We start from the raw sequence: 23,306 nt of genomic DNA on the forward strand, positions 1-23,306 counted from the left end.
TCCAGATCAATTGGGGATATTTTCGAACAGAAAGCAAAGCCTGAGGGAAAGTCAACTGGAAGAGGTAAGGGAGAGCGGGAGGGGACAGCTGTGGGCTGGTCGCCTTGAAGAGAGAAGTGACATTTGGGAAAGCTGCTGTGAAAACAGGAAACCAAGTCAACAAGTGAAAAGACTGCTAAAAGCAAGGAGAGCAGCTGAGGCTTGAAGTTCTAAATTGCACATTTACAGATTTCAATTAAAGCGCTTTAGAAGACTCAACAGGCCTCAATGCAACTCTTTTTATGGAGGAACCATTTCCTCTCCTGCAATGAGAAGAGATAAACTGCTTAAGAAAGCACTACACACTCTTTAAAACCCAAGCTTTCAGTCACATATGTGGAAAATGAGCACTAAGACAGAGTTATACGTACTGTGTGTGTGTGTGTGTGTGAATATACTTCAAAAGGTTCTTAATGGCTGAATTTCTGATCCAAACATTTTTAGCACTTTAAATGTAATTATATATGGTTGATCATTAAAGAAAAACTAAAGTTGACTGAACATGCTGGTTTACTGATTTCAGATTAGATTCTCAAAGAAAGATATCTCTACATTAACATCTTTTGCGTTAGGAATTTGTATTATCCACATTAGTATTCCAAAGACAGCAATACTCCTACATACCGAAAACAAAGTAAAAGGAAAGAAGGAACTATCCGAGAGTCTTGTCCACTGTGTAAAGTTTAGCCTAATTGATCTAACAACACAACTAGATTCTCCACGGGCAGCTCTAAATGTCTTTAAAATTCAAATTTTTGAAAAATTTATCAAAACCACAACTCTCCCCCCAACTTGTACAGAATCTGAAATGACATCGTCATTCTGCTGTTTTTCCCTAACAGTAACAGAATGGGAATTGGAGTCTCACCCATAATTCCTTCCAAACAAAGTTTAAAGTAACTAAAAAATTATGAAACCAAGTTATTAAACATCAAACCACTGATGATAATGACAATGTTAAGCAGCTAACACCAGTGAGCACTCGGTCTGCACTGCTCTCAGTACTTGGTACACAGAGCTGCATCTGAACCTCACACCAGCAGCAGCAGAGTAGGTGCTGTTATTACTGTTTCCATTTTATAGATGAGAAAAATGAGTACAGAGGAGGATCAAAAGACTATTATATTTACCTGGCAAAATTATTAAACCACCGACTTAGAAGTCACCAGCACACAACATAATAAGGAAAATGACTACTCACCTCTTGGTCATAAAACTAAAGTCTGAAAGTCTTTGATATTCTGACTACACCATGTTCTTCAGGCCCACGGGAGGACAAGAACTGACACGTCAATTTCCCCCAAGAGGTAACAACAGGTCCCCAAAAGAGGGGTAGTATTATTAAGTTATCACAGATTTATATCCACCACAAATACAAGTGTCCTTTCATTTTCAAAACTGCATTTACACAAATTGTTAAGAGCAGAAACATGTCTGCTCAAAGATCACAGGAGAAAATGCTTCAATTACCCTTCATCAGATGATTGGCCAAATCCAAGGAATCTGACTAAGTGAATCTACAATTAGTCTCTGAATTTTTGATCTTATGAAACTATGATCTACTAAATGCCCATAGACTTCTGCTGGCTACTGTCAGCTAATTCTAGTCAAAAATGAGCAACTGCTACAATCAACTCCAGCGACAAACTCTACCCTAAATGCATTCAATTTAGAAAGACTAAGGTATGACCTTTCATTGTCAGCAACGCTCACCTTCACTGTTTTAATGGACTTTTTAAAAAAGGGTATGTTTAAAGACACTGTAAGCGACCTTCAAACTACATGAAAAGCAGACAATAACCGGTGGGTTTCCTGTCACCCCCGCTGCCCCCCCACCCACCCACTCCAGGAAGGCCAGCTGCAGGGACAGATGATGTGCTTCTATCCCGCACAGCATTATAGCTTTATATGGTGGTGTGGCAAGGGCGGGTGGGGTAAAAATGAAGGTTACAGAATAACACTGTCTGGGCTCAAATCCAGGTCCCACTTTGAGCAGCAAAACCTGAGGCACGTTTCTTATCCTCCCCAAACCTCCATTCCTTCAGCTGTGAAACTGGAGCGATGATGATATCTACCTCAAAAGATAGCTATGTGGAATAAATTAAAGCATTTATTAGAATTTGTGGGACACAGGAAGTGCTTGGAAAAATGTTGCTATCACCAACACTACCAAAGCTGCATCACAGAGGAAAAGGAATAAAAGAAGTGGATGCTTCTTATCACTACACTGCCTCAATAAATGTCAACGGTATTCATCAGAGATTTCAAACCCTGACATCTGTACATCCGCCCCAACGATGGCTCATAATTGTTCCTGAAGGAAACAAATTTTCTAAGTTCTTTACAATTTAATTTCTTCAAGAATAAATATGTTAAGGGCACTTGCCACATTAGTTTTCTCATTAACAATTATGTCTTGGCTATTTACTATTAGTCTATACAGGCCTCATCTGCGATCCAAAAGCAGCATGTGCCAAATTTGGTGGGTTATATTTTGGGTCTGGCGATGCTTAAAATTTCTTCCATAGAAATTAACAGTAACAGCATTGCCAAGACCTAAAAATAACCTACCAAACAGAACATTCTACTTTGAGATAGCAAGGAAAACTTGTGTTTGATGTGTGTTCTTTTAAGCTGTAGATGGGTATTTACAAGAGTCTGCTAGAGCCCCAAAATGTCAGAGGTTCATAGTTACAACCTAAGAATCATCCTAGATCACATCCACTCGTACCTTCTTATAAAATTCATCCCTGCTTCCCACCCCACGTCCCTTGCCTCAGTTCAACCATTAACCACCCCGGATTATAACAGTCTCGTAACTGATCTCCTGGCCTCCCATTCAATCTAATGCACTTTAAAGTATTTTCAGAGAGGCACACACATTATTTTGAGGGGATGAGTGGGATTGGGAGACATTTGATCTTATCATTTTGCTGCTTGAAAACTGACCACCAAGCCACAGATTAAAGAGAGACATAAGATAGCAATCAACCACAATGGATGGAACATTTTCAGATCTTGATTCAAATAAACTGCCAACAGAAAATTCTGACATAAAGAAATTTGAGTATTTTCACGTAATGAAAAAAGTATTTAGGTTTGATAATATGCTTGAGTTTAAGTCTTTATATTTTAAAAACAGAGATACATATCAACATAATTATGGATGAGTCCATAGATCTTGACTAACATAAAAATCACCCAGTTTGTGGAATAAGCTGAAACCTAATTGGCCATCAGTTGACACATGGGACGAGAGTGAATAGGGGTCTATTATACTACTGTCTCTAATTTTGCATGTGTTTATGTGTTTATAGTTTTGCATAATAAAATGTTGTCTAAGAGGGAAAAACTCATTTCCAGTTGCCAAGAAAAACTGAGCCTGATTTTCTAACAGCAAATTCACAAGTGTGACTGCAGCCTCCCTCTCCTCGTGACTCATCGTCCTGACCCCACACCACATACCAGCAGCAGCAAACTAGCCACGATGTTAAAAAAACATCTCCATGTCCCCGTACATACTGTTCCTTGCGTCACGAAAGTCTCTCTAGACCAGTGGAGCATTTCTGACAGCTACTTGGAGGGCCAGTCTCGACACTGCCCGTGCGGCTTAGCCCTCCCTTGCGCTTCCTCAGCCTTCAGCACACACCTGTGCTCTCGGTTATTTTGGTTCGTTATTTTTATTGTTGTTTTCTTTCTAGTTTATTCCTACCTCCATCAAATGATCTGGCTTCCTTAAGGGCAGAAGCTGTGTGTTATTTCAATAAATACTCTGTATAATATGCATGGAAAGTAGTAATTATTTAATGACCGCTCTGAAAATCAGGAATGAAAGGTGACAGAAAATAGTCATGGCAAACACTTAACAAAATAATGTGCCTCGTAAATCACAGTTTATATACCCTTAATATACCGACATCTATCTGCTCTGTTTTTTACTTTTCTTTAAAAAAAATTCAGTGGCAATTTTTTCAAGAGATATGCTACACATCTTTAGAGAAATGTATTATTTAAAGATGATACTATGGCCAAAGAGATGTAAGCAGCTGATTTTCCTGTTTCTGAAAGAATTATAAGCTAAAATACATGACACGATTTCTTTGCATCTCATCTATGTAGTTATGGGGATATATATTTATTCTGTTAGAGAACAATGCCTCTCATTTCATAATGATAAAAGTATCAAAATACTCCATAATGTGAAATAATGTATATGAACCACAAAGGAGACAGATATGAACTTAAAAGCAAATGACTATAAAACTTTTGCATTCTGACAGGAAATAGTGGAAATATTTCACATTTTTTAAATTATGAAAAGCTATAATCAAAAATAAGGTAATGCTGACATAGCAAGCTGCCGCTAATACTTCAAGGAAATTATTTAGTCCCCGCACCATAAAATGTAGAAAGAGAAACACCTACTAGTACAAAACTTCATTTGCTTCATGTCTTTCATATCTCACAGTTTCACACATTAACCTGTAAAAGAAATAAAGACACAAGTTCAACATTAGTCATTGAAAAACATAGTAATAGTATAAAAACATAAATAAGCCATGTAGTCCAGAAAGTTAAAATGACTTTATATGGCTTGTCACTATTATATATTAACCTCAATATGAACATTATTGGTATTTTGGTTAATAAAATAAATCCGGCAACAAGAGGCTGGAAAACATTTTGTTAGATGTCAACGTTGCCATTTTTTTTTTAAATAGGAAGCAAAATTATATGTGTTTTATACTTTGCAAATGACATGTGGACAAAGTAATGTTCTCCAAGGCAAACAAAATGAAAAGGAACCCTATAAAATAAACCTACTAATTTAAAAAGTGATAACGTCATCCACAGCTCAACATTAGTGTTACTTAGCAGTATGGAATTTGAGAAAAAAAGTATCTATTACCTCAGCATTTTTATGACTTATGACTAAATGGAGACTTTAACACCTTAAATATGTTATTTCAGCTGATCCATCACTGAGAGAAAAATTTTGGAAATGATAGAAAACAAGTAAATGTTTCAATATTCAAAGTTATCTCAAGAACAGCATCTTTAAGAAGCCTCCTATTGCAGTAAGTTCAGGTAAAATTTCCCAAAATACAGAAATGTAAAAGAGAAAGACTATTCCTTCTTATGAAGAAACTGGCAATCTGTGAAACAGGGGGAGTAGTCCACACTGCCTCTTCTATCTGCTAAATTCAATACACACCAGGTACTCTTGAGGTTTCACTGAGATCTCTGTTGGGTACACTTTGTTCCTTGTCGCTACATTAGACAAGGAATATCAATCCCTGGCTCAAAACAGCCAAACTGAACATCACTTACCTCCAGGGGGCAGAATGATGTTAACATTGTTAAACACATAGTTTCTTTAATAGACTGAATCATACCAATCCTTCATAGGGTAAGATGAGAGTCACAAGTGATGTGTCTTAAATAACAGGCTCTGTCTTGTTCCAGTTAGAGCACAAGGCCCGTCACTTGCCCCAATCCCTTTCCTGGATCGCCTTCCTTCTCTGTCATGAGACCCTGCCACCTGCAAGCTTACGGCCTCCTCCTTCATCACCACCTATTTCTGTCTCTCCTGAAGCACTTCCTTCAATACATACAAATACATCTTAGTATCACCTACCGTGTGAGATACTCTTGACACCATGTCCCTCTCCAGCTTTGGCTTTTCCCAGGACAGAGATTCTCTGTCTCTATTTTCTCACCCTCTACCTACTGCCCCCATTGCTTGGTTCCTGAAACTCCAAAGAGAAGTCTCTAAAGTTATCAGCATCTTCTGTGTTATCTAAATCCTTCTGTCCTTATCTTAATTCTGCTTCTCAGCAGCTTTTGATGACTCACTTTTTCTTATAGCATTATCTTCTCTAGGCTTCCTGTGTCGTCTCCTGGTTTTTTTCTGTCTCCTTTGGAGTCCCACCATCCCACCCCCATTGCATTTCTCTTCCTCACTTCTAAATGTTCTCATCTCCAGCTGCTGTAATCTCATTCAGTCTATGATTTTAGGCTTAATCAATAAACTAATAACTTCCAAAGCAATGCCTCAGACCTAGTTCCTCACCATAATACCCACTCATCTAGATGCCTATTCAATGTATCCCCTGGCTGTGCCATGGCACGGGCCACTTCGCACATCAAATGTCCAAAACAGATCTTGAATTTCTCCCCCATAATCTGCTTTCCCACAATCAGTGCCCAGTTGTTTTTGCCAAAAGTCTTGGGGACATCATCCTTGACTCCTCTCTTTTCTTCACATCCTTTCTTTCTGCCACACCTGTTTCCAAACTATAGCCTCCCCAATTGACCAAGCTCACATCTCCCCTCTGCTAAAACTGGTTATGAGTTATTATTACCTATTATCTTTACTGGGATGGCAACACATACTTGTGCTCCTACTTTTGCATGCCCATTATCCATTCTCCATGTATCTCCCAGAAAAGTCCTTCAAAACATTAGTTCAGGTCACATTACACCTTTGCTCTTCACCTGCACTGACTTTAGAAGAAAACCCAAACTTATCCTTGAATACAGGGCCCCACACTACCTCCTACACTGCCTATAATATCCCCCCTCACACTACCTCCCTGTGTTTGGGCCCTGCCTTCCCCTGCACCAAGCCTGTTCTACAGCAGAGCATCTGGGGCACCTCTGCCTTGAGGAGATCTCCACACAGCTGCCCCAATACAAATGTCACCCCTTTTGACTACTAAGTTAAAGCAGCCTATGCCTATTATAACCATCCCCAACACAACATCATCTGACTAAAACAGCATTGATCTTCTGTGCACCACTGGGAACATAAGCTCCATGGTGGCAGGGGTTTGGCAGTATCTCAGTAGCCTATATCCATGTCTAGCACATAGTAGGCAAGCAACAAGCAACCAGTAATTGCTGCCTGAATAAACACATTCAACCAATACCAGTAGAAAATCATGGTAAAATATCTATGTGACAATGTTCTAAATATGTAGAGAAAGGACCAAAGTTTTTATCTTTAAACATTATTAGGGAATGTTTTATCAAACGTATATTGATCTTCCCTGAATACCTGAAGAACAAACTAACCATAATGTAGTTGTTCCTTAATGACCTAAAGCACCTACATAATAATAATTACTCTCAACCACAATGCAGATAGCTCAGCAGGCTCTTGTTTCCAACACTGAATGGCCCTAGGTAGTCACTCCGCTGCTTATAGATTGTTGGCCTCCAATCCTAATTGCAACATCCTCTTCCCTTCCAAACAGGCTGAGGCTGCTGTAATTATAACCCATGTGTAACAGAAGTAAACATTAGAAAAATAAAGTTGTGTTGAAAAATTTATAGCTTTTAAGTGGAAATCTGAAAATCTTTGCATTGTGATCTTATACTAACACAGTGACACCTGCTCTAGCCACCCTGCATCACTGATGGCTGCACGAGGATGGGTCACAACAATGCACGAAGCTGAATCTTCCAAGTAAATGAAAACCTCTCCCAAACTCTCATCAGAAGCCAGATATTGTGTTGCTGCCCAGTCCTGGATAAACAGACTTTGAAAATCTTGATCAACAGCAATTTTTTTTTCTAAAATTGGAAAAACTACACTACGTGGAGGTCTTAACTGTTCTCTATTAATCCCAGGAGTAAAACTTTTATTTATAAAATTCAAAGAAGTTAGTTTATCTAAATAAGATGTATTTTTCCCAGAAACGGAAGTATTATAAAACAAATAAACCATCAAGTTTATCTGTATCTTGTTTTCTATTATTATTCATGTTGGTATGCTGATCTTATTCTTAAAAAAAGACTTCTTAGTTTCAACTGATATTTCCCATAAATATGAGAAACAAGTGAGTTTTCAACACAAACTGAATTAAAAAGAAAAACAGGTTAAAGGCTCATCCCTGTAAGTCATGGCAACAAAACTGTATTGTCTCCAAAGTAGATTTTCTAAGGTGTATCTAGACTAAACAATACCCCCTTCAATTAATCAGTTATTTCTAACCAAAATGTACCTTTGACATGACAGAAAATTGAGTAATTCTGAAGCTGTATAATGAGTACATGGAACTTCATTAGCCCTACTTTTGTAATTTTGAAAATTTCCATATTAAACTTGTCCTTTTTTAATGCATAGAATTGCTATTATCACTTGATCTTAGCCAAAAGGCCGAGAAGCGATTAGAATTGCTATTATCTAAACAATTTTATTGCCATATATATTATAAAAATACATTTTGCAATCAATATATCTAAATATTATCCATAGATGTGATTTTATAAGCACATGGGAATGTGATGTTTGTATTCACATTAATTTCATTTGTATTTGGGGATTAAGTGCATTCAATTAAATGGACAATTGGTGCTATAATTTGTTCCTAGGATAGCTGTCATCAAAAAAACAAAATGAAAGTTATATACTCCAAAAATTATTCTTGCTTTAATTTGCACCATCTTCTAAATTCCCAGTGGCTTTGCCCTTTCTAATAAAACTTGACTCAAATTTTAAACACTTAACCTACAATCTACTTTAATTTAAATGATTTTCATTAAAAATTTAATTTTAGAAATACCAAATCCTCTTGATACTTTTTCAATTAACAACTAAATATGAAATTGACATGTTCACAAATTAATTAGTGTTTAAAGAGTAAAGGGGGAAAATGCATTAAAAAAAAACTTTCATAATTAAAAGCTACTGGTATCAAAACTAGCTAGAGTTGGAGAAAATAAAATGTTCCCATTATGTCCTCAATGGTGTTTATATATAATCCACCTTCCCAAGGGCTTTTATTTCCAATTTTAGGTAGAACTACTAGGTAATATAAGATGTTTTGGATCTTTTAATATGAACCCTAGATAACTGTATCATTAATTATCAATGTTCAGTGGAAATAATGTTTTTATATGAACAGACCAATAGAAACTACTATAGCATAAACTATTTCCCTGGAAGGTACAGTCAACTTAATGCAATTTATTACATACAAACCTACAACATACTAAAATAATGAACCTAATCATTCTTTGAATAATTAAAAATGTCTAGTTTCTTATATATCTGAGTACTAAGAAGCACAATCTTATTTGCCAGGATAGCAAATGATGCTCCTTTTGGTATATCCACCAAATGATACCTGTCATTTTGCAAGTGGGTTGAGGAGAGGGACAGGAAGGGAAAGGAATGTCACTATGGCAGAAATGTCAAAAAATTATTACACAAATAAGAGTGAATTCAACTTTTTAAAAACTTACAAAGTTGAGTACAGAGGCTAGATGAGACTTCTTAATTATAATAAATGATCACAGAAATTTCTAGCATCCTTTTAGTAATATTAAAATGACTTACCTAAGTTGATGTTCCCTCAAGTTTGATAAGGCTTCCATACCGTGTAAATAGGAATACACGATTTCCAGATCCTGTTTGGAGAAAGAAGATAGAAAACATATTAGACTTCTCCAGGTTTCTAAAACAAGTCACTGTATTTATAAACCCAATTAAAGAATGCCTTTTTTAATACAAGTTTTCTTACACATTAAAAATAAGCATTAGGAGTATAGTTGAACTGTACAAATTTTATTCATCTGTAGTCTGACATTTCCCACAAGTTTTTTAAAAGCTACATAAAGACTGAAATCTAAAACTAACACGGTAAGTTCAATACAAATAAGAAAGCTAAAACAAAACACTCCCTACTACCTAACTAAAAAGTGTACATTCCTAAAACTAAAAAATCCTTTCTTGAGAAGCAAGCTGATACAAATCCTAATATTCTGTTTGAACCTATGGAAAGCCAATAAAAAGTCCTGAATAATGAGAATTTTTCTTTCTTCAAATAGTTATAATAATAAAATAGTTATAATAATAAAAGGTCTTTCTGGATAGTCCTAAAGTTCACATTCTATTTGAAATATTGTGAAAATGTGTGTTAGCTGCAGTCATTAAACAGTACAGAAAGACTCCCCTCCTTTTTCTAAGGAACTTATATCCTGAATCTAATACTAAAGTTTTACATTTTTTCACCACAGTACCTGTCAACCCCTACAACCCGCCCATGTCCAGCAATGTTTTCATCGAAGTACGCAGGTAAGACCATTTACATTCACTTAAGTCATCCCACAAATTTACATTGACCAAAAAGTTTAATGGGGAAAGTAGGAGAAAGAAATGGGATTTTTAAGATGACAGCAGGGAATAATCTAAAAGAAATAAGACAAAAACAAGAATTTGGAAGGTCAGAGACAATCCAGGAACGAACAGACCAGGCAAGATGCCTTGAAATAACTAAGTCTCTTCTAAAACAAACCAAGCAAAATCAAATATAGATCCTTAATCACATATCCTTAATCAAATAACCTTCCTCAAATATAACTCAAATCAAATATTAACCTATTGCTTCTTAACATTATGGAGTTTCATAGTTGTACAGGGGTCACCTTCCTGAGTCACCAAGCCAAATCACAAATAGTGTAGGTGAATGTAACGTTGAGTGTGAATCATAACTGTTATGATTAGATTATACGTAATCTGCCTATGAACAGGCATTATTTCTTGATCTTAAGACAATGTGCATTATTATGTACAAATTAAATAATATTTTTTACTAGTTAATAAAGCATGAAGAACAATGCTGCACTCTCACCCAAAAATTCACTGACGTAAGTGAATGGGGTCAGGAAGCTTTTACTGAGCCTGTGTTACAAAACTGAGAGTGAAGGAAAGAGGCTGCGTTATACCATTACTGCACGGCCAAATTTTAAAAAAGCAGTTTTCACAAACACACAGCCACAGAGGCAATTGTTTGTGGCCAATATCTTTCTGCTGAGACTAGGTTCTGATTGTATGTTGCTGCTTTTATTTTTCTAAATGTAAAGGTGAGTTTTATGAAATTTTGAATATAATTGTACTTAGTTTGAAAAAAAGAAATAAAAGTAAATTTAAAACACAAGCAGTTAATATTCTGGTGCATGAATGAAACATGCTCACCTCACACAATCATGATGCTTTGGAGGGAGTATGTTTACACCTGCATCATTCAAACAACACACACCAGAGAATCCTGAGCAACAGTTCCCTGTGCACATCAGATATTTAACCAGACTATAATCTTATTAAACAAATTCAACAATTACATCCAGAGCTGCTTCTCTTTAGAATAAATCATCTAAACACACACACACACTATTTGCTTCAAACGTCCTAAGCCACAGGAGCATATAACTCGGGCGGCAGTCACAATTCTACATGAAGCAGTTACACAGAAGGCGCTATTATCCAGGCTGTTAGATGACTTTACAGACAGATTCTATCTAAACTTGAGGTTCCTAAGGTTCCTAATTGTAACTACCAGACGGAGTAGTAGGAAATGGGTGTCTAGATGGAGGGAAGCAAACTAGTAAAAAAAAATCTTTCCCACTGTGGGGAGGAACACAACCCTGGTGGCTGAGGTACAGAGGAAAAGCTTTGGAGAAAGCAGCAGGAAATCTCTGCTCTTTGACCTGCAGGAAGAAGGAAAATCTACTAGAGACAGACAAAAGAAATGCAAACTAACGGAAGAAGGAATCTGTGGCTTAGCTTTACTTCAATAAAGAGCCCAGCAGTCAAATATCAGAAGGATTGCAAGTAAGGTAAATAACACTGAAAGGCAAATAGAAAGAAAAGTTGTCTTTCCTAGGGTAAGGTGAACTGGGCAATATTTTGAAATAGGTAAATATGACCTTTGGAATCTTCCTATCCATTTTTCCAGGTGTACAGTGGCCTCAGGTTATCCCAAACCTCATTCTGGGGGCCACAGGCTGGTCTAAATAAAGACAATCTGAACATAAAGGTGTAAGGAATGGGGGGGCAGGAGACGGCCTCGAGTCCTCCCTGAGGAACTGTTTCTTGACATTTGTGTTTCCATAGTCCAAACAAATCTCAAAGTGGCAGATATTTCAGGCAGCACAAGCAAGAGAATAAATCCAGTCAGCAGTGTGAGATTTGAGGCCCAGAACTGCGGCTGCCCCTTCCTCGCCCCTAGAGGGCGCCCAACAGCTGCTCTTCACTTTTCACACAGATGTTTCAACCCTCATTTTCACGTAAAGGCTGGCCTCTATTAAAATAATCTGGGTTGGAATGGATTTGCCTTTACCCAGTAAGGAAACAAAAAAAAAAAAAAAAAAAGGAAAAGGGGTGAGGAGCTGAGGAAGTCTTGCTCCTCGCCCCAATTTGAAATTTGTAACCATAGGTGAATAGCAGAAGAGCTGCAACAGCAGTGTCTCACCACAGACAAGGAAGGAAGCCTGCCCTCAGGACTGATACGCTTGCATCCATGTCTCTCTACTCAAACAAGAGATACTTGCACGGTAAGGTTATGTTTCAACAAATTTGAATATAGCGGAAAAAATGCTATGAAGTTGAATCACCTAACATGTTCCAATACTTACTGTTAGGAGGGAAGAAATGATGATATGCAAACTGAGAATTTTTTAACCTCCCAAGACAAAAAAAAAAAAATTACCATTTTTAAGGACCTTTAAAAAAATGTAAACTATTTTCCCCCACAATTCTCTGCTCTTGAATACAAACAGGAACATATCACGCTAACTAGGAAGCAGCATTTTTTTTTTTCCCAGAACAATGAGCCTTTCCTTCTACCCTAGCAAGGACATCCTTTTTTCAAAAATAGATGCTATTTGAAAGCAAGCTAAATTATGTATACACTGGAGCCCAGCAAAGACATTGAGGGGCCAATCAGAATGCAATTTTCCATGAAAAAGAGTCTTCTGCCCCAAATGTATAGCAGGTCCCAAAACCCAAGAAGGTCCTCTGAGTTACTCAGGAGTGTGACCGTCTACGAGGCTATAACACAGCACACGCCTGACAGGAACAAAGTCAGAGGGAAAGTTCTCCACATCTTAGGCTCCTTCTCCAATTTCTCCTTAGAGACCCATGCAGAATGTAACAGACCTCAGAGCCAACTTAACAGTTACTTACAACAAGCTTTAAGTTGCATTCGTTTTCCACCATCCAGGATTTGCTAACAACTTACTGTCTGTTTTAATACGATGATCTTCGATGATCTTTGGAGCTGGGAGAACATAAGCATCCCACCTCTTCCACCCCTGGTGGCCTGCTGCTAGCACCTCTCCCTCCAGGGATATATTTTTCACTGCACAATGAGTAAGAAGACACATCTTTCTTTCTCTAAAATGAATTTTGTTTCATATGAATCTATGTATTTAAACTATAATAAGAAGGTGCTCACATATACTTCCAGTTGGAAGAATTCTTTTTTAAGTAAGGTTGATCCTTTAAAAATATTTTATCCCAGGGCCTTCCCTGGTGGTGCAGTGGTTGAGCGCTGGGCTGCGAAGCTGCCCGCAGCCTCTGTGGCACCGGTTCGATCCCTGGCCACCGGCAAGGGTCCCACATGGCGCGCAGACCTCTCCTGCCGTGCCCGCTGCTCCCCTCAGCAGTGTATTTCATCAGTCTGCCTGTTCTGTTCCCGGCTCTGGCTCTGGTGAGTTCTCTTACCCTCCCGCGCTTCTGACTGTGCCCAGTGCTTATATAAATAATCTTAAAAAAAAAAAAAAAAAGATTTTATCCCAGTCAAAGAAGCTAAGTACAATAGCAGGCTTCTGAGGGCTAAGTGGTATCTGCCAATGGGTTTGCACCTAAGGAGGAAGAGAGTGTCCTGCCTGAGTGGCAGTGGCCACAGAACCAGGAACTGCACCCATGCCCACTTGGTCTCCTGTGCAAAGACAAAAGGAAATTTGCCCTTCTTGTCCAAAGATCACTAGCAATGAATTAGAGTTATGCCTTGAACTTTATCAACAAGGAAGTCAAAAGGTAGGCCATCCAAGGCTCAAATTCATGTCCGGCCAAACAAGAGAAGGGGCAGAAAAGCACAAAGGCTCCAAGTTTTGCTGAGTCTATTAACATGGCAGTAAATTTGTAAGTTTTGTTTGGAAGATCCCACATTTTCTACACTCAAATATAGTCTAACTATTCTCAGGAGGATAATGAACAGTCTATGGGCTTCAGAGTGAAATGGAGCAGAGTTCAGGTCCCAGGCCCCATCACTGCCAAAATGCATAACCCTGGTGCATCAGACACTAAACTTGCAATCAAAGTAAAGCTAGGTTGTACGGTAAAGTATTTGATTTCATAACAACCTCTGGCACACATCAACCATTGAAAAATGGTAGCTGATTTTAACTGAGATGTGAATACAAGCACATAGAAATGCCACTATGAAAAACTTCTAATATTTCTAAAATTTATATACATGAGAATTTTTACAAATTAATGCATCCTTTTTATAAGTATCTCTATCCAAAAAAAAAGTCAAATTTCTAAAATGTTTAGAGGTTCCCTAAATTGTCTTGTTTTGTAAGTCCAGATTTTTATAACAGGCTTGGTGGGATGCCGATCACATCCAGAGCACAGACCCATTAGCACTGCTTATGCCGATCACACTCAAGCCAGCTGCTTCCCCAGCTCCCCAGGCTGGTTTCAGAATAAAGCCCACACCAGCAATATTTCGCATCCATCCCATGACAACCAATGATCCCCTGCCTGCAGGCATGCTCCCCATTTCTCTCTCACTGGTGAGAAGGGCTTCTCCAACTCTCCTCCTCAACACACACACACATTTACCGATGGCAGTGAGGGCTTCCTTTTTGAGCCACTAGAGTTCTAACTGCCTGTACCACTCTCATTTGGCCCTTTTACATGTGCTCTTCAGATCACTTTACTTTCAGAGGTTCTTATTTTATAAGCACCTGGACAAAATCACCATGATTTCTTTCTTTCACACTTATTTCAAATCCCTCCACCTAGCGCAGACTGTGGATGCACGGGTACAAAGAAAGAAAATAGCAACATTCCTGTTGGGGTAGGAGGATGCACAACGCGTAAAGTGAATACGCCTGGGAATAACAATGAAGGTGGCAGGAAATGTGTTAGATATCTCATCTGTGGGAATCTATACCTGGACAGACTGAGACAATTCTCCGAACAGCCACAAGGTGGCAAACTAGACTGACGTGTGGTCCTCTCTTGGCGAAAACTCAGTCTGCTCTTCCAAGAACACTTCCATTACACACACAGAGACTCCAGCCTTTAAAGCCTTTGGTAAGATCCTCTCAGTCCTTTGTCACCATGCCCCAAACGAGAGGGTGCAGGGGAAGCAAGTCGTGCAGCACTCCCGTTCAAGCCATTGACTATCATCTCTAACAGGGAAAACCTTTTTTAAACCAGGCTCCTAGATCCTCGTGTCTGTAAAGCACCAGCACATTTAAAGCAAAAATGTCAGATCACAAGACTGCTGAGGTGTTTTGTGCCATCCCAGTGCCTCATGGCCCTGAGATTTACATCATCCTTTGATTCAGGAAAATGTAAGGGGGAAAAAAAATCCATGATGGGGTGTATGATTTTCAGTAAAATTCTTAAATTCTTACACAGAATTTGAAGCCTAAATCATATAAAGGCTGATTTGTGTTTTGGGGGTTTTTGGGGGGTTTTTTGGTTTGTTTTTTTTTTTAGCTTACTAACTTATACCCCAAAGGAAAACAGCCCCCCAGGGTTGGGATTTCATACTTATTTACACGTCAAAATCCAGGTAAATGTGGTAGGTGTATTACTGGTCATCTATGACACAGCTGGATAGATATCCTCAGCTGCAGGTTCCTCAGCATTGTCTTTACAAGACACATGAGTAAAAAATTCCACAAGCAAAAGGTACAGATTTACACTATTCTGTCTAAAATTTCCTTGGTGTTTTCCATTCAAAAAGGCATTCTTTATATATTTTTAGGCAAGTTTCTGAACAGTTTCTAAATGAGACAAAAGTAACTATAAAGTAATTATCTCTTTAATTAGCCATGAAAATTACAAAATGGACATATGAGTCAAACAGAACACTCCCCTGTAATCTGTTTCCTCTGCTTCAAGTTGGTATCAGGAAGCCCTGCCCTACAACAGTCCTATTTCAGGGCAGAGAAGCTGAAGAAGGTAGAAAAGTACTTTGGATTCTAAGTGATAGATGAAGTATCTCCTACGGTACTCAAATTTCAGAGTTTCTCTCTCCCTTACTGGATAAAATGTCAGAGTGAAATGACATGGCAACAACAGATATCACTAGGCAGTTTTTATGTTTATGAGGTGAGCAGTATTCTGCAACTTAGAACACATTATCTCCTATGTGCACTGCCACGTCCTAGGGGAAACAGTCATCTAAGCAAATAAGTTTCATTTGTGAAGATTAAAATATCTCATTAGAAAAATCAACAATTTAATCAAAAACTTCTCTTGCACACAAAAAACTATCAAGCGTCTAAATCAGTTCACAATTCCTGTTTTCAAGAGTCAATATAAGTATTTCCCCTTCAGAACAATGCATTGCCACCAACCCTACAGCTTCCCAGAATTACAGGTTAGGCACCAAGAAGGATAATCGTATCAAAATGCATCCCCCATTTTTTAAAGTAACTAATTTACTTTAACGTCTCAGACTGCAAAAGTTGTAGTCAAATTTTTAACTTCACACATACAGATTAACACACTAGAAAGTTATTTGCAGTGAATTCAACGCTGGTCTGTTTTTTGCTCCCCATGATTAAGCTAGCAGTTGGGTGAATGACTATATTTTAAGTTAACATTTAAATATGTAATCAAGACCAACAACTAAAAAGGTAATCTGCTGTGTGTGTACATGCATGCACACGCACACATGCGCACATATACCCCCTACTCTACTAAAATGACTCCTGGGCTATTTTTCATTTCAGCTTAAAAAAAAAAAAATCAAACATTGCCATCGATTCTCTCAACAATACAATTAGAACCTATAGCTTGGTGGTCAGCTCATTTCCCATAGACAGTCTGGCTCTGGTTAAACCATAAAGAAACCTTGCTGACCTCGGGTGAGGGTGGGTGGGTGCCATATACCACTCCACTGAACTCAATTTGGGGAGCAAGAGACCCTGGAATTCTCACAAATCAACCTCAGGACTACTCAACTTTCAAAATAGTGACCCAATTCCAGAGGCTCAATTAACACTACTTATTTTGAACCATTCACTGTACAAATGTCAATATTCCTACAGTGATCGAGTTTAGAAGGTCTTGACAATAAAGCAAAGCCACACAGGTCGCTGAGGACACAGGCTCTTTATTGCCTCTTAGCAAAGAGGAAGTGCATCTGAATGGAAGCAGATTTTAAATATAGAAAAAAACTTCATTGCTGCCATTTTTCTAGGACAAAAGACAAAAATAATTTGACATCTGTTTTTCCCATCTTGAATGTTTCACTGAGGAGTCAACAGCCAATAGTGGTACTTATCCTCAAGCTTTATTTCTCAAGAGGACAGGAAAGCAAATTGAGATTGAGACAAAAGTTTTCTAACTTCCTAAGTCAAAACTCAGTTAAAATGCTAAAGAAATACTAGTTACTGTTCAAAAATCTATCTTTTTCAGATCTGTGCATGGAAGGTGAGAATGCAGGGAAGGGGGAAAGTTTAATTATCCAACCTGATAAATGCTTGAGGGATGGAAGGGGCTGCTGTAGAAAGAAGTATGTGATTGGACTATACAGAAGACTGGGAACTTTTAAGATGTATATATATAGTATATACATATAATTATGCAATAAATGGGAATATATTACCTATATACTAATCAAGTGCTTTGCTAGAAATAAGCAGATCACTTCTGAAGCATCTCAACTTTCAAATTCTCCTTCGAAGCTGACACCCAACATCTTTGCCTACCGTACTCTACTTGCTTTGCCACTCCCCTGTGTGCATGCCAGCTGCAATCTGGGGAAGTGTACACTGATTTATATGATGGACTCCATTACATTCATAAGGAAATAGACCTTTGCCCTTAGTAACAGCAATGCTCTGACATCACCTCCACACCCTCATCTGAAGCGCTCAGATCATGTGACCAGAAATCAGAAGGATGCAAAGAACCCTTGGTGTGGCAGCAGTGGTCATGCTGAGAACCCAGCTCCTGGAAAGAAGCCATCACAAGCAGAAAGGGGGAGAAGGTGGCTAGGTGGGAACACGGTTCCCAGCTCCACATTTCCAGAACTACTGTGCACGACTTGAAATGCATGTTACTTCAGAGGCAGGATTAGAAAAGTTAAGTGAGTCTGTATGTCAGCTATTGCATTGGAGAACTGAAGGATCCACATAGGAAGAAGGAAAAGGAAGCTGTGAAATTTCCTTTTCCTGGTAAAGGACAGATTTCAGAGATTGGTGCAGGGCTTCCAGCTGTAGGTCCACAAGAAAATATTCACTAGCGTGTGGCAAAATGAAAATACAAGGGCAATGTAGTGAGCTGCTTGGTGAGCTAACTGTATCCCATTTAAAGAGCTCTCCTTTATTTGGGGATTGTCAGGGTGTTTTTTTGTTTGTTTGCTTTTTTGGCTATTGCTTTTATATAGTCATTCTTCAAAGTTATATTGATATTAGCTGATAGTTGTTTTGTCTAATAACATTAACTGAAGAGAAAAATATTAATTGCTCACATTGCATTGGTACTCTAATCTCCGAATGGTGGCCAGGGAGATGGTCTTCCTTGACGAAATCACAAACTTGGGGTGCTGGTGTCCCTGACACCCACTTAGGCAGTTTCACTAATTTGGGGGTGGAGGTAGCTGCATTCTTCCAAAATTAGTTACTTCTTACTTCCAGCTCTTATTTTTAAAAATTTCCAATTCTAGGCATTTTGATCCTCCCCCAATGAGATTTTTTCAATAATTTTTTTTATTAAAGGAATTTCTAAAATTAGATTCTGGTGGAATTCTGGACCTTGGAAGAGAAGAGAAATTTTGCAGGAAATGTGGCAAGATGTTTTGGGCAGGGTAGGTAATAGGCGTGAGCCCTGTGGGGCATGTCTCCATGTGCTCCTGTCTGCCAGGCCACTGGGTGAAGAACATGACTCATCTGGACCACACTGAGTTCAAACCCTGACTCAGCTCCATGCCTCTGAACCCCTCTATGGTGGTTTGCTCACCTGTAAAGGGAGATAATAACAGAGCTTAAGATTCGGAAAGTTCTTAGAACAGTGCCTTGGCACACAGTAGGCCTTCCCCACCTCCCACCCCCCAAGACTGACTTACAATTATTACTCACTATTTAATGACAGTTATGGAATTCCAAGTAAGAGGAGTACTGCAGGATGAAGGAAACATCAGTAATTCTCAGGCCTCACACACATGAAATATATTTCAAGTAGCATTTTAGTTTTTCATTTCTATTTCCTAATTTAGATCGTGTCTGGTTTTAAAGTAAAATATAATGTTGCAACATTAACAGTAGATAGCTTAAGAAGAATGGATTTGAAAATAAATCTCAGTTTTTATTTTCATAACACAAATACTTCTATTTTGTCCAAATTTAACAGATTGGGCATAGGGAGGATTCTAAACTGTTCAGATGTTATCCCTTCTCATTCGGAGTTCACAGGTAAGTGTGAGGTACCCAGTACTTGCTCTGTGCAAAGCACATAGTAGGATGTCATCTTGGAGATACAGAGAGGAACTTAGTCTGTTCAGGTAGATAAAACATCCTCACAAATGGCTACAATGCAAGAGATACAAGCCACTGACACCAAAAAGACAAGCTTCCTTTACTCCCACACTGAACAAATGCTTCCTGCCACTGCCCCATTGCTACCAGTCAATATCAGAACTTCTAGAGCCTATCACATACATTCTTCTAAGCCCTTAAAGCTCAAAGTACATATTAAGCCAATTAAATATCAATAACGTCACTTACTTGAAAAATTGCTATTGAGTACCTACTACGAGTAAGCAAACATGATTAGAGTAGAGCCTATTTCTCATGCAGGCCTTTTCCCATTAGAGAATAGATGTCATTTCCAAAGTATACTTTCATTGAGTTCTTTAAGTTTGTGACAGCTCAAAGTAAAATATACAACAAATGCCTACTGACAAAAGCACAAATAAATATGCATGCCCCAGGGGACGAGAGCCAACTTCAAAGAACCACAAAATGCTAACACTTGCCAGTGCCCTGCATTCCTGTGGTTGTCAAAACCAAGCGCCAATCATGCAACCAACTGGGGTGACATCAGGAAAAGGGAAAGCAGACGATGAAATCACCTCCTCTCTACTCACAGATCTCTACTCACAGATCACTCCGTATTCATAGTAACGTTCCAGAGGCTGAATGTACACACAAGTTTTGGGTGCTTAAAGAGTGTATTATCAATGGTAGTAATTCTAGGAGATGTAGCTTTTGAAAATGGTTAATATTCACCCAGAACTAAGTCTACTTAAGCTCAAGGGAGCTCAAAAACAAGACAATTATATAAAGTTAAGAGTTAACTTCCTCAAGGGATTCACTAAGCAATTCTGAGCACTACACCAAGACACAAACTAAAGTATTTTAAGCAAAAGCACAAGATTTGCATAAAACTGTTACTTGGAAATGCAATGAATTTTAAGGATAATACTTATTTCAATACATATATGCCCAGCCTTAATTTATTTTATTTTAAAGATTTATTTATTTATTTATTTATTTATTTATGCAAGCACTGGGTACAGTCAGAAGCGCAGGAGGGTGAGAGAATTCACCAGAGTCAGAGCAGAGAACAGAGCAAGCAGACTGATGAAGTACACTGCTGAGGGGAGCAGCGGGTGGCAGGAGAGGTCTGCGCGTCATGTGGGACCCTCACCCGGTGGCCGGGGATCGAACCGGTGCTGCTGAGGCTGCGGGCAACTTTGCAACCCAGAGCTCAACCGCTGCACAACCGGGGAGGTCCAATGCCCAGCCTTATTTTAAATTTCACTTCATCGCAGCTGATTCTCATTTTTAATAGAAAAAGTAGTATATCAACTTCAAATATAGTTAGAGAACTAAATCTACATTACCTTCCCAGCACCTACATAGCACTTACCCCTCCCTAACCTCTATGGCAGATGAATACTACCAGTAGCGTTTCTTGTTCTCCTGGAACCAATGTAATTATTTTATTCGTGAGGCCACTGAGATGTTCCACACGTAACATTTACCAACCCTTGCTTCACTGTGCCGGTGAGGATTCTACCAAATACACAGGTGTTGCCTAAGGAGGCCAATTAACCTTGTTAAGTAGAAGATTCAGTGCAAAGACCTAAAATGCAAGAAAAAGTCTGATTTGCCACGGAACACCTCCTCACAACCCCTCTCAAAACATTCATGTTGATCTCTGACTTCAGTATTAGTAACTGAGCATAAAATGAATTTTTAAAACTTAAAAAGATAAAAAGCAGGAGTAGTTGTCTTTTCTTTCTTTTCATGCTTTTTTGAAATCAGTAAGTCATTCATGCAGAGAGAATTACACATGAAATAACACAAGTCAGATTTTTAAGCTATTGACATTGTGCTTTTTGTATCATTTTCCAGTCTTTTATAAAATTCACAGGTTCTTGCCCCAGAAAACCTTCATTTGGTCCTGCCTAATCCTCTAAAGCTCTGTTTTTGGCCAAGATTCTGGAATAAAAGATACATCCTTTGCCAATTTTCTCAACTATCTGTTTATTGTATAACCTTTTAGAATAAGATCTTTGCCCTTAAATTTACTGAAACTTTTCTCAACAAAATCAACACTTCTTAGAACAAGTTAATATAGTCTTTTCCCCTGTGTATGACTGTAGATGCTTAAGGATACAGTAATACACACACACACACACACACAAAAGCCCTGGTCTTTATGGATATTACAACCCAGTATATTATAATATAGTGGACAGAAAAGAGTGAATAAGCAGAATATTAAAAATGTTGGATAATTATAAGCAAGAAAAAATAACAAAGGCAAAGTCAGGACAGGTAGCTAATGCTGACCACACCCCCTTGGGTCCTCCTCTTGCCCCAGAGGGCTCTGAGGGCTGCACCAGGTGTTTCCAAGGTGAGGGACTGAGGCTGGTATTCAAACCTCACTCTTCTCGATAAGGACACTTCCACTCAGAAACCGCATCTGCCCTCAGCCTCTCTTTACAAGTGATTCCTGGATTCTGACTTTCCTTAAAAAACACAACCATCATTGCCTGATGATGGTTACTATTTGATGCTGGAGCATTGCTCAAAATGGTAACTACACTCACACTAAACTCCCCCAAAGCGACTAGCTGCTCTTCTAGATTTCTTCTACCACTGGTAGAATGCCTCAGCTATTTCAGAGAAACCCTAGGAGTTATCTTTGATTTACAGTTGCTATTTGTAGGAACCCTCCTACGTCATGGAGATTGAAATCCACACTACTGGAAGAACACTGGACTAATGAGGAAATCAAAGAAGCAATTAAAAAATATTTTAAGTTGAAGGACAAGGAGGACACCAATTTCCTAAATATATGGGACGCTGCAAAAGCAGTAGTAAGAGGAAAATATATAGCAATACAGGCTCACATTAAGAAACAAGAAAGAACTCAAAGAAACAACCTAATCACACACCTCAAAGAACTAGAAAAAGAACAATAAAAAACCCCTAAAACCAGAAGAAAGGAAATAATAAAAATCAAAGCAGAAATAAATGAAATAGAAACTAAAAAAACAATCCAAAAGATCAATGAAACCGAAAGTTGGTTCTTCGAAAAAATAAATAAAATAGAGTTGCTATTTGTGGCAGCTCTGTTCTCTTTTCACACATCTAGCTTTTCACACATCTCTCTCACTTCTCTGCTCCAGTGTCATCTCAGATGGCCTGTCTGCCACCAGCACACCAGGCAGTCACTCATCCACCTGCTTTGTACATATTCACAGCCCAGTCCATCCCGATGGGCATCCCAACTGGCATCCTCCAAGAACCTTTTCAGACCACGTTTCCACACTCTCCCCTCTTCTATCACCTCAACATTTATTGATGCATCACTCACCATGAACTTGTCATATGCTCATTTTTATTCCTGCTATTTCTTAACAAATGTATGAAATAGCTGCAGCACAGTCATTTCAACAATACTCAATAAAGGCAGTATGGTCCCAGAGAAAAACATCAGCATCGTATACCTTCTTTTAATCCCCACAATCTCTTGAAAATGTCTAGAGATGTTGAATTCCAGAATTCTGCCCCAGTAGCAAGTAGTCACGCTTACTGGTTTGGTTGGTCCAGAGGCGTAGATAGATGAACAAAGAGATCACACTAAGATGCCAACACAGAAGGTAAGTGAGAACGCACATCTCATCAGTATTTATTATCCGCAAAGTAAGTACCTCCTCCCCTGGCAGCACTCACCCCGCCCATGCAGCAGACGTCTGCCCAGCTTGATT

The 23,306-nt window shown here is 38.6% G+C and overlaps 1 protein-coding gene across 2 annotated transcripts in view; it reads right to left on the reverse strand.

The window, feature by feature from the left end:
* Positions 1 to 23,306, reverse strand: part of RAPGEF2 (Rap guanine nucleotide exchange factor 2) — a gene marked incomplete at both ends in the record, with an annotated part of 193,591 nt that overhangs the window by 122,300 nt on the left and 47,985 nt on the right. For both annotated transcript variants that reach the window (XM_084245830.1, XM_084245829.1), the window contains 2 exons: positions 4,465 to 4,521; positions 9,386 to 9,456. In XM_084245830.1, the coding sequence (XP_084101956.1) occupies positions 4,465 to 4,521; positions 9,386 to 9,456 (128 nt within the window). The remainder of the gene's footprint in view (positions 1 to 4,464; positions 4,522 to 9,385; positions 9,457 to 23,306) is intronic.

This window comes from Talpa europaea (assembly GCF_964194135.1).
Source record: "Talpa europaea genome assembly, chromosome: 10".
NCBI classification, from domain to species: domain Eukaryota; kingdom Metazoa; phylum Chordata; class Mammalia; order Eulipotyphla; family Talpidae; genus Talpa; species Talpa europaea.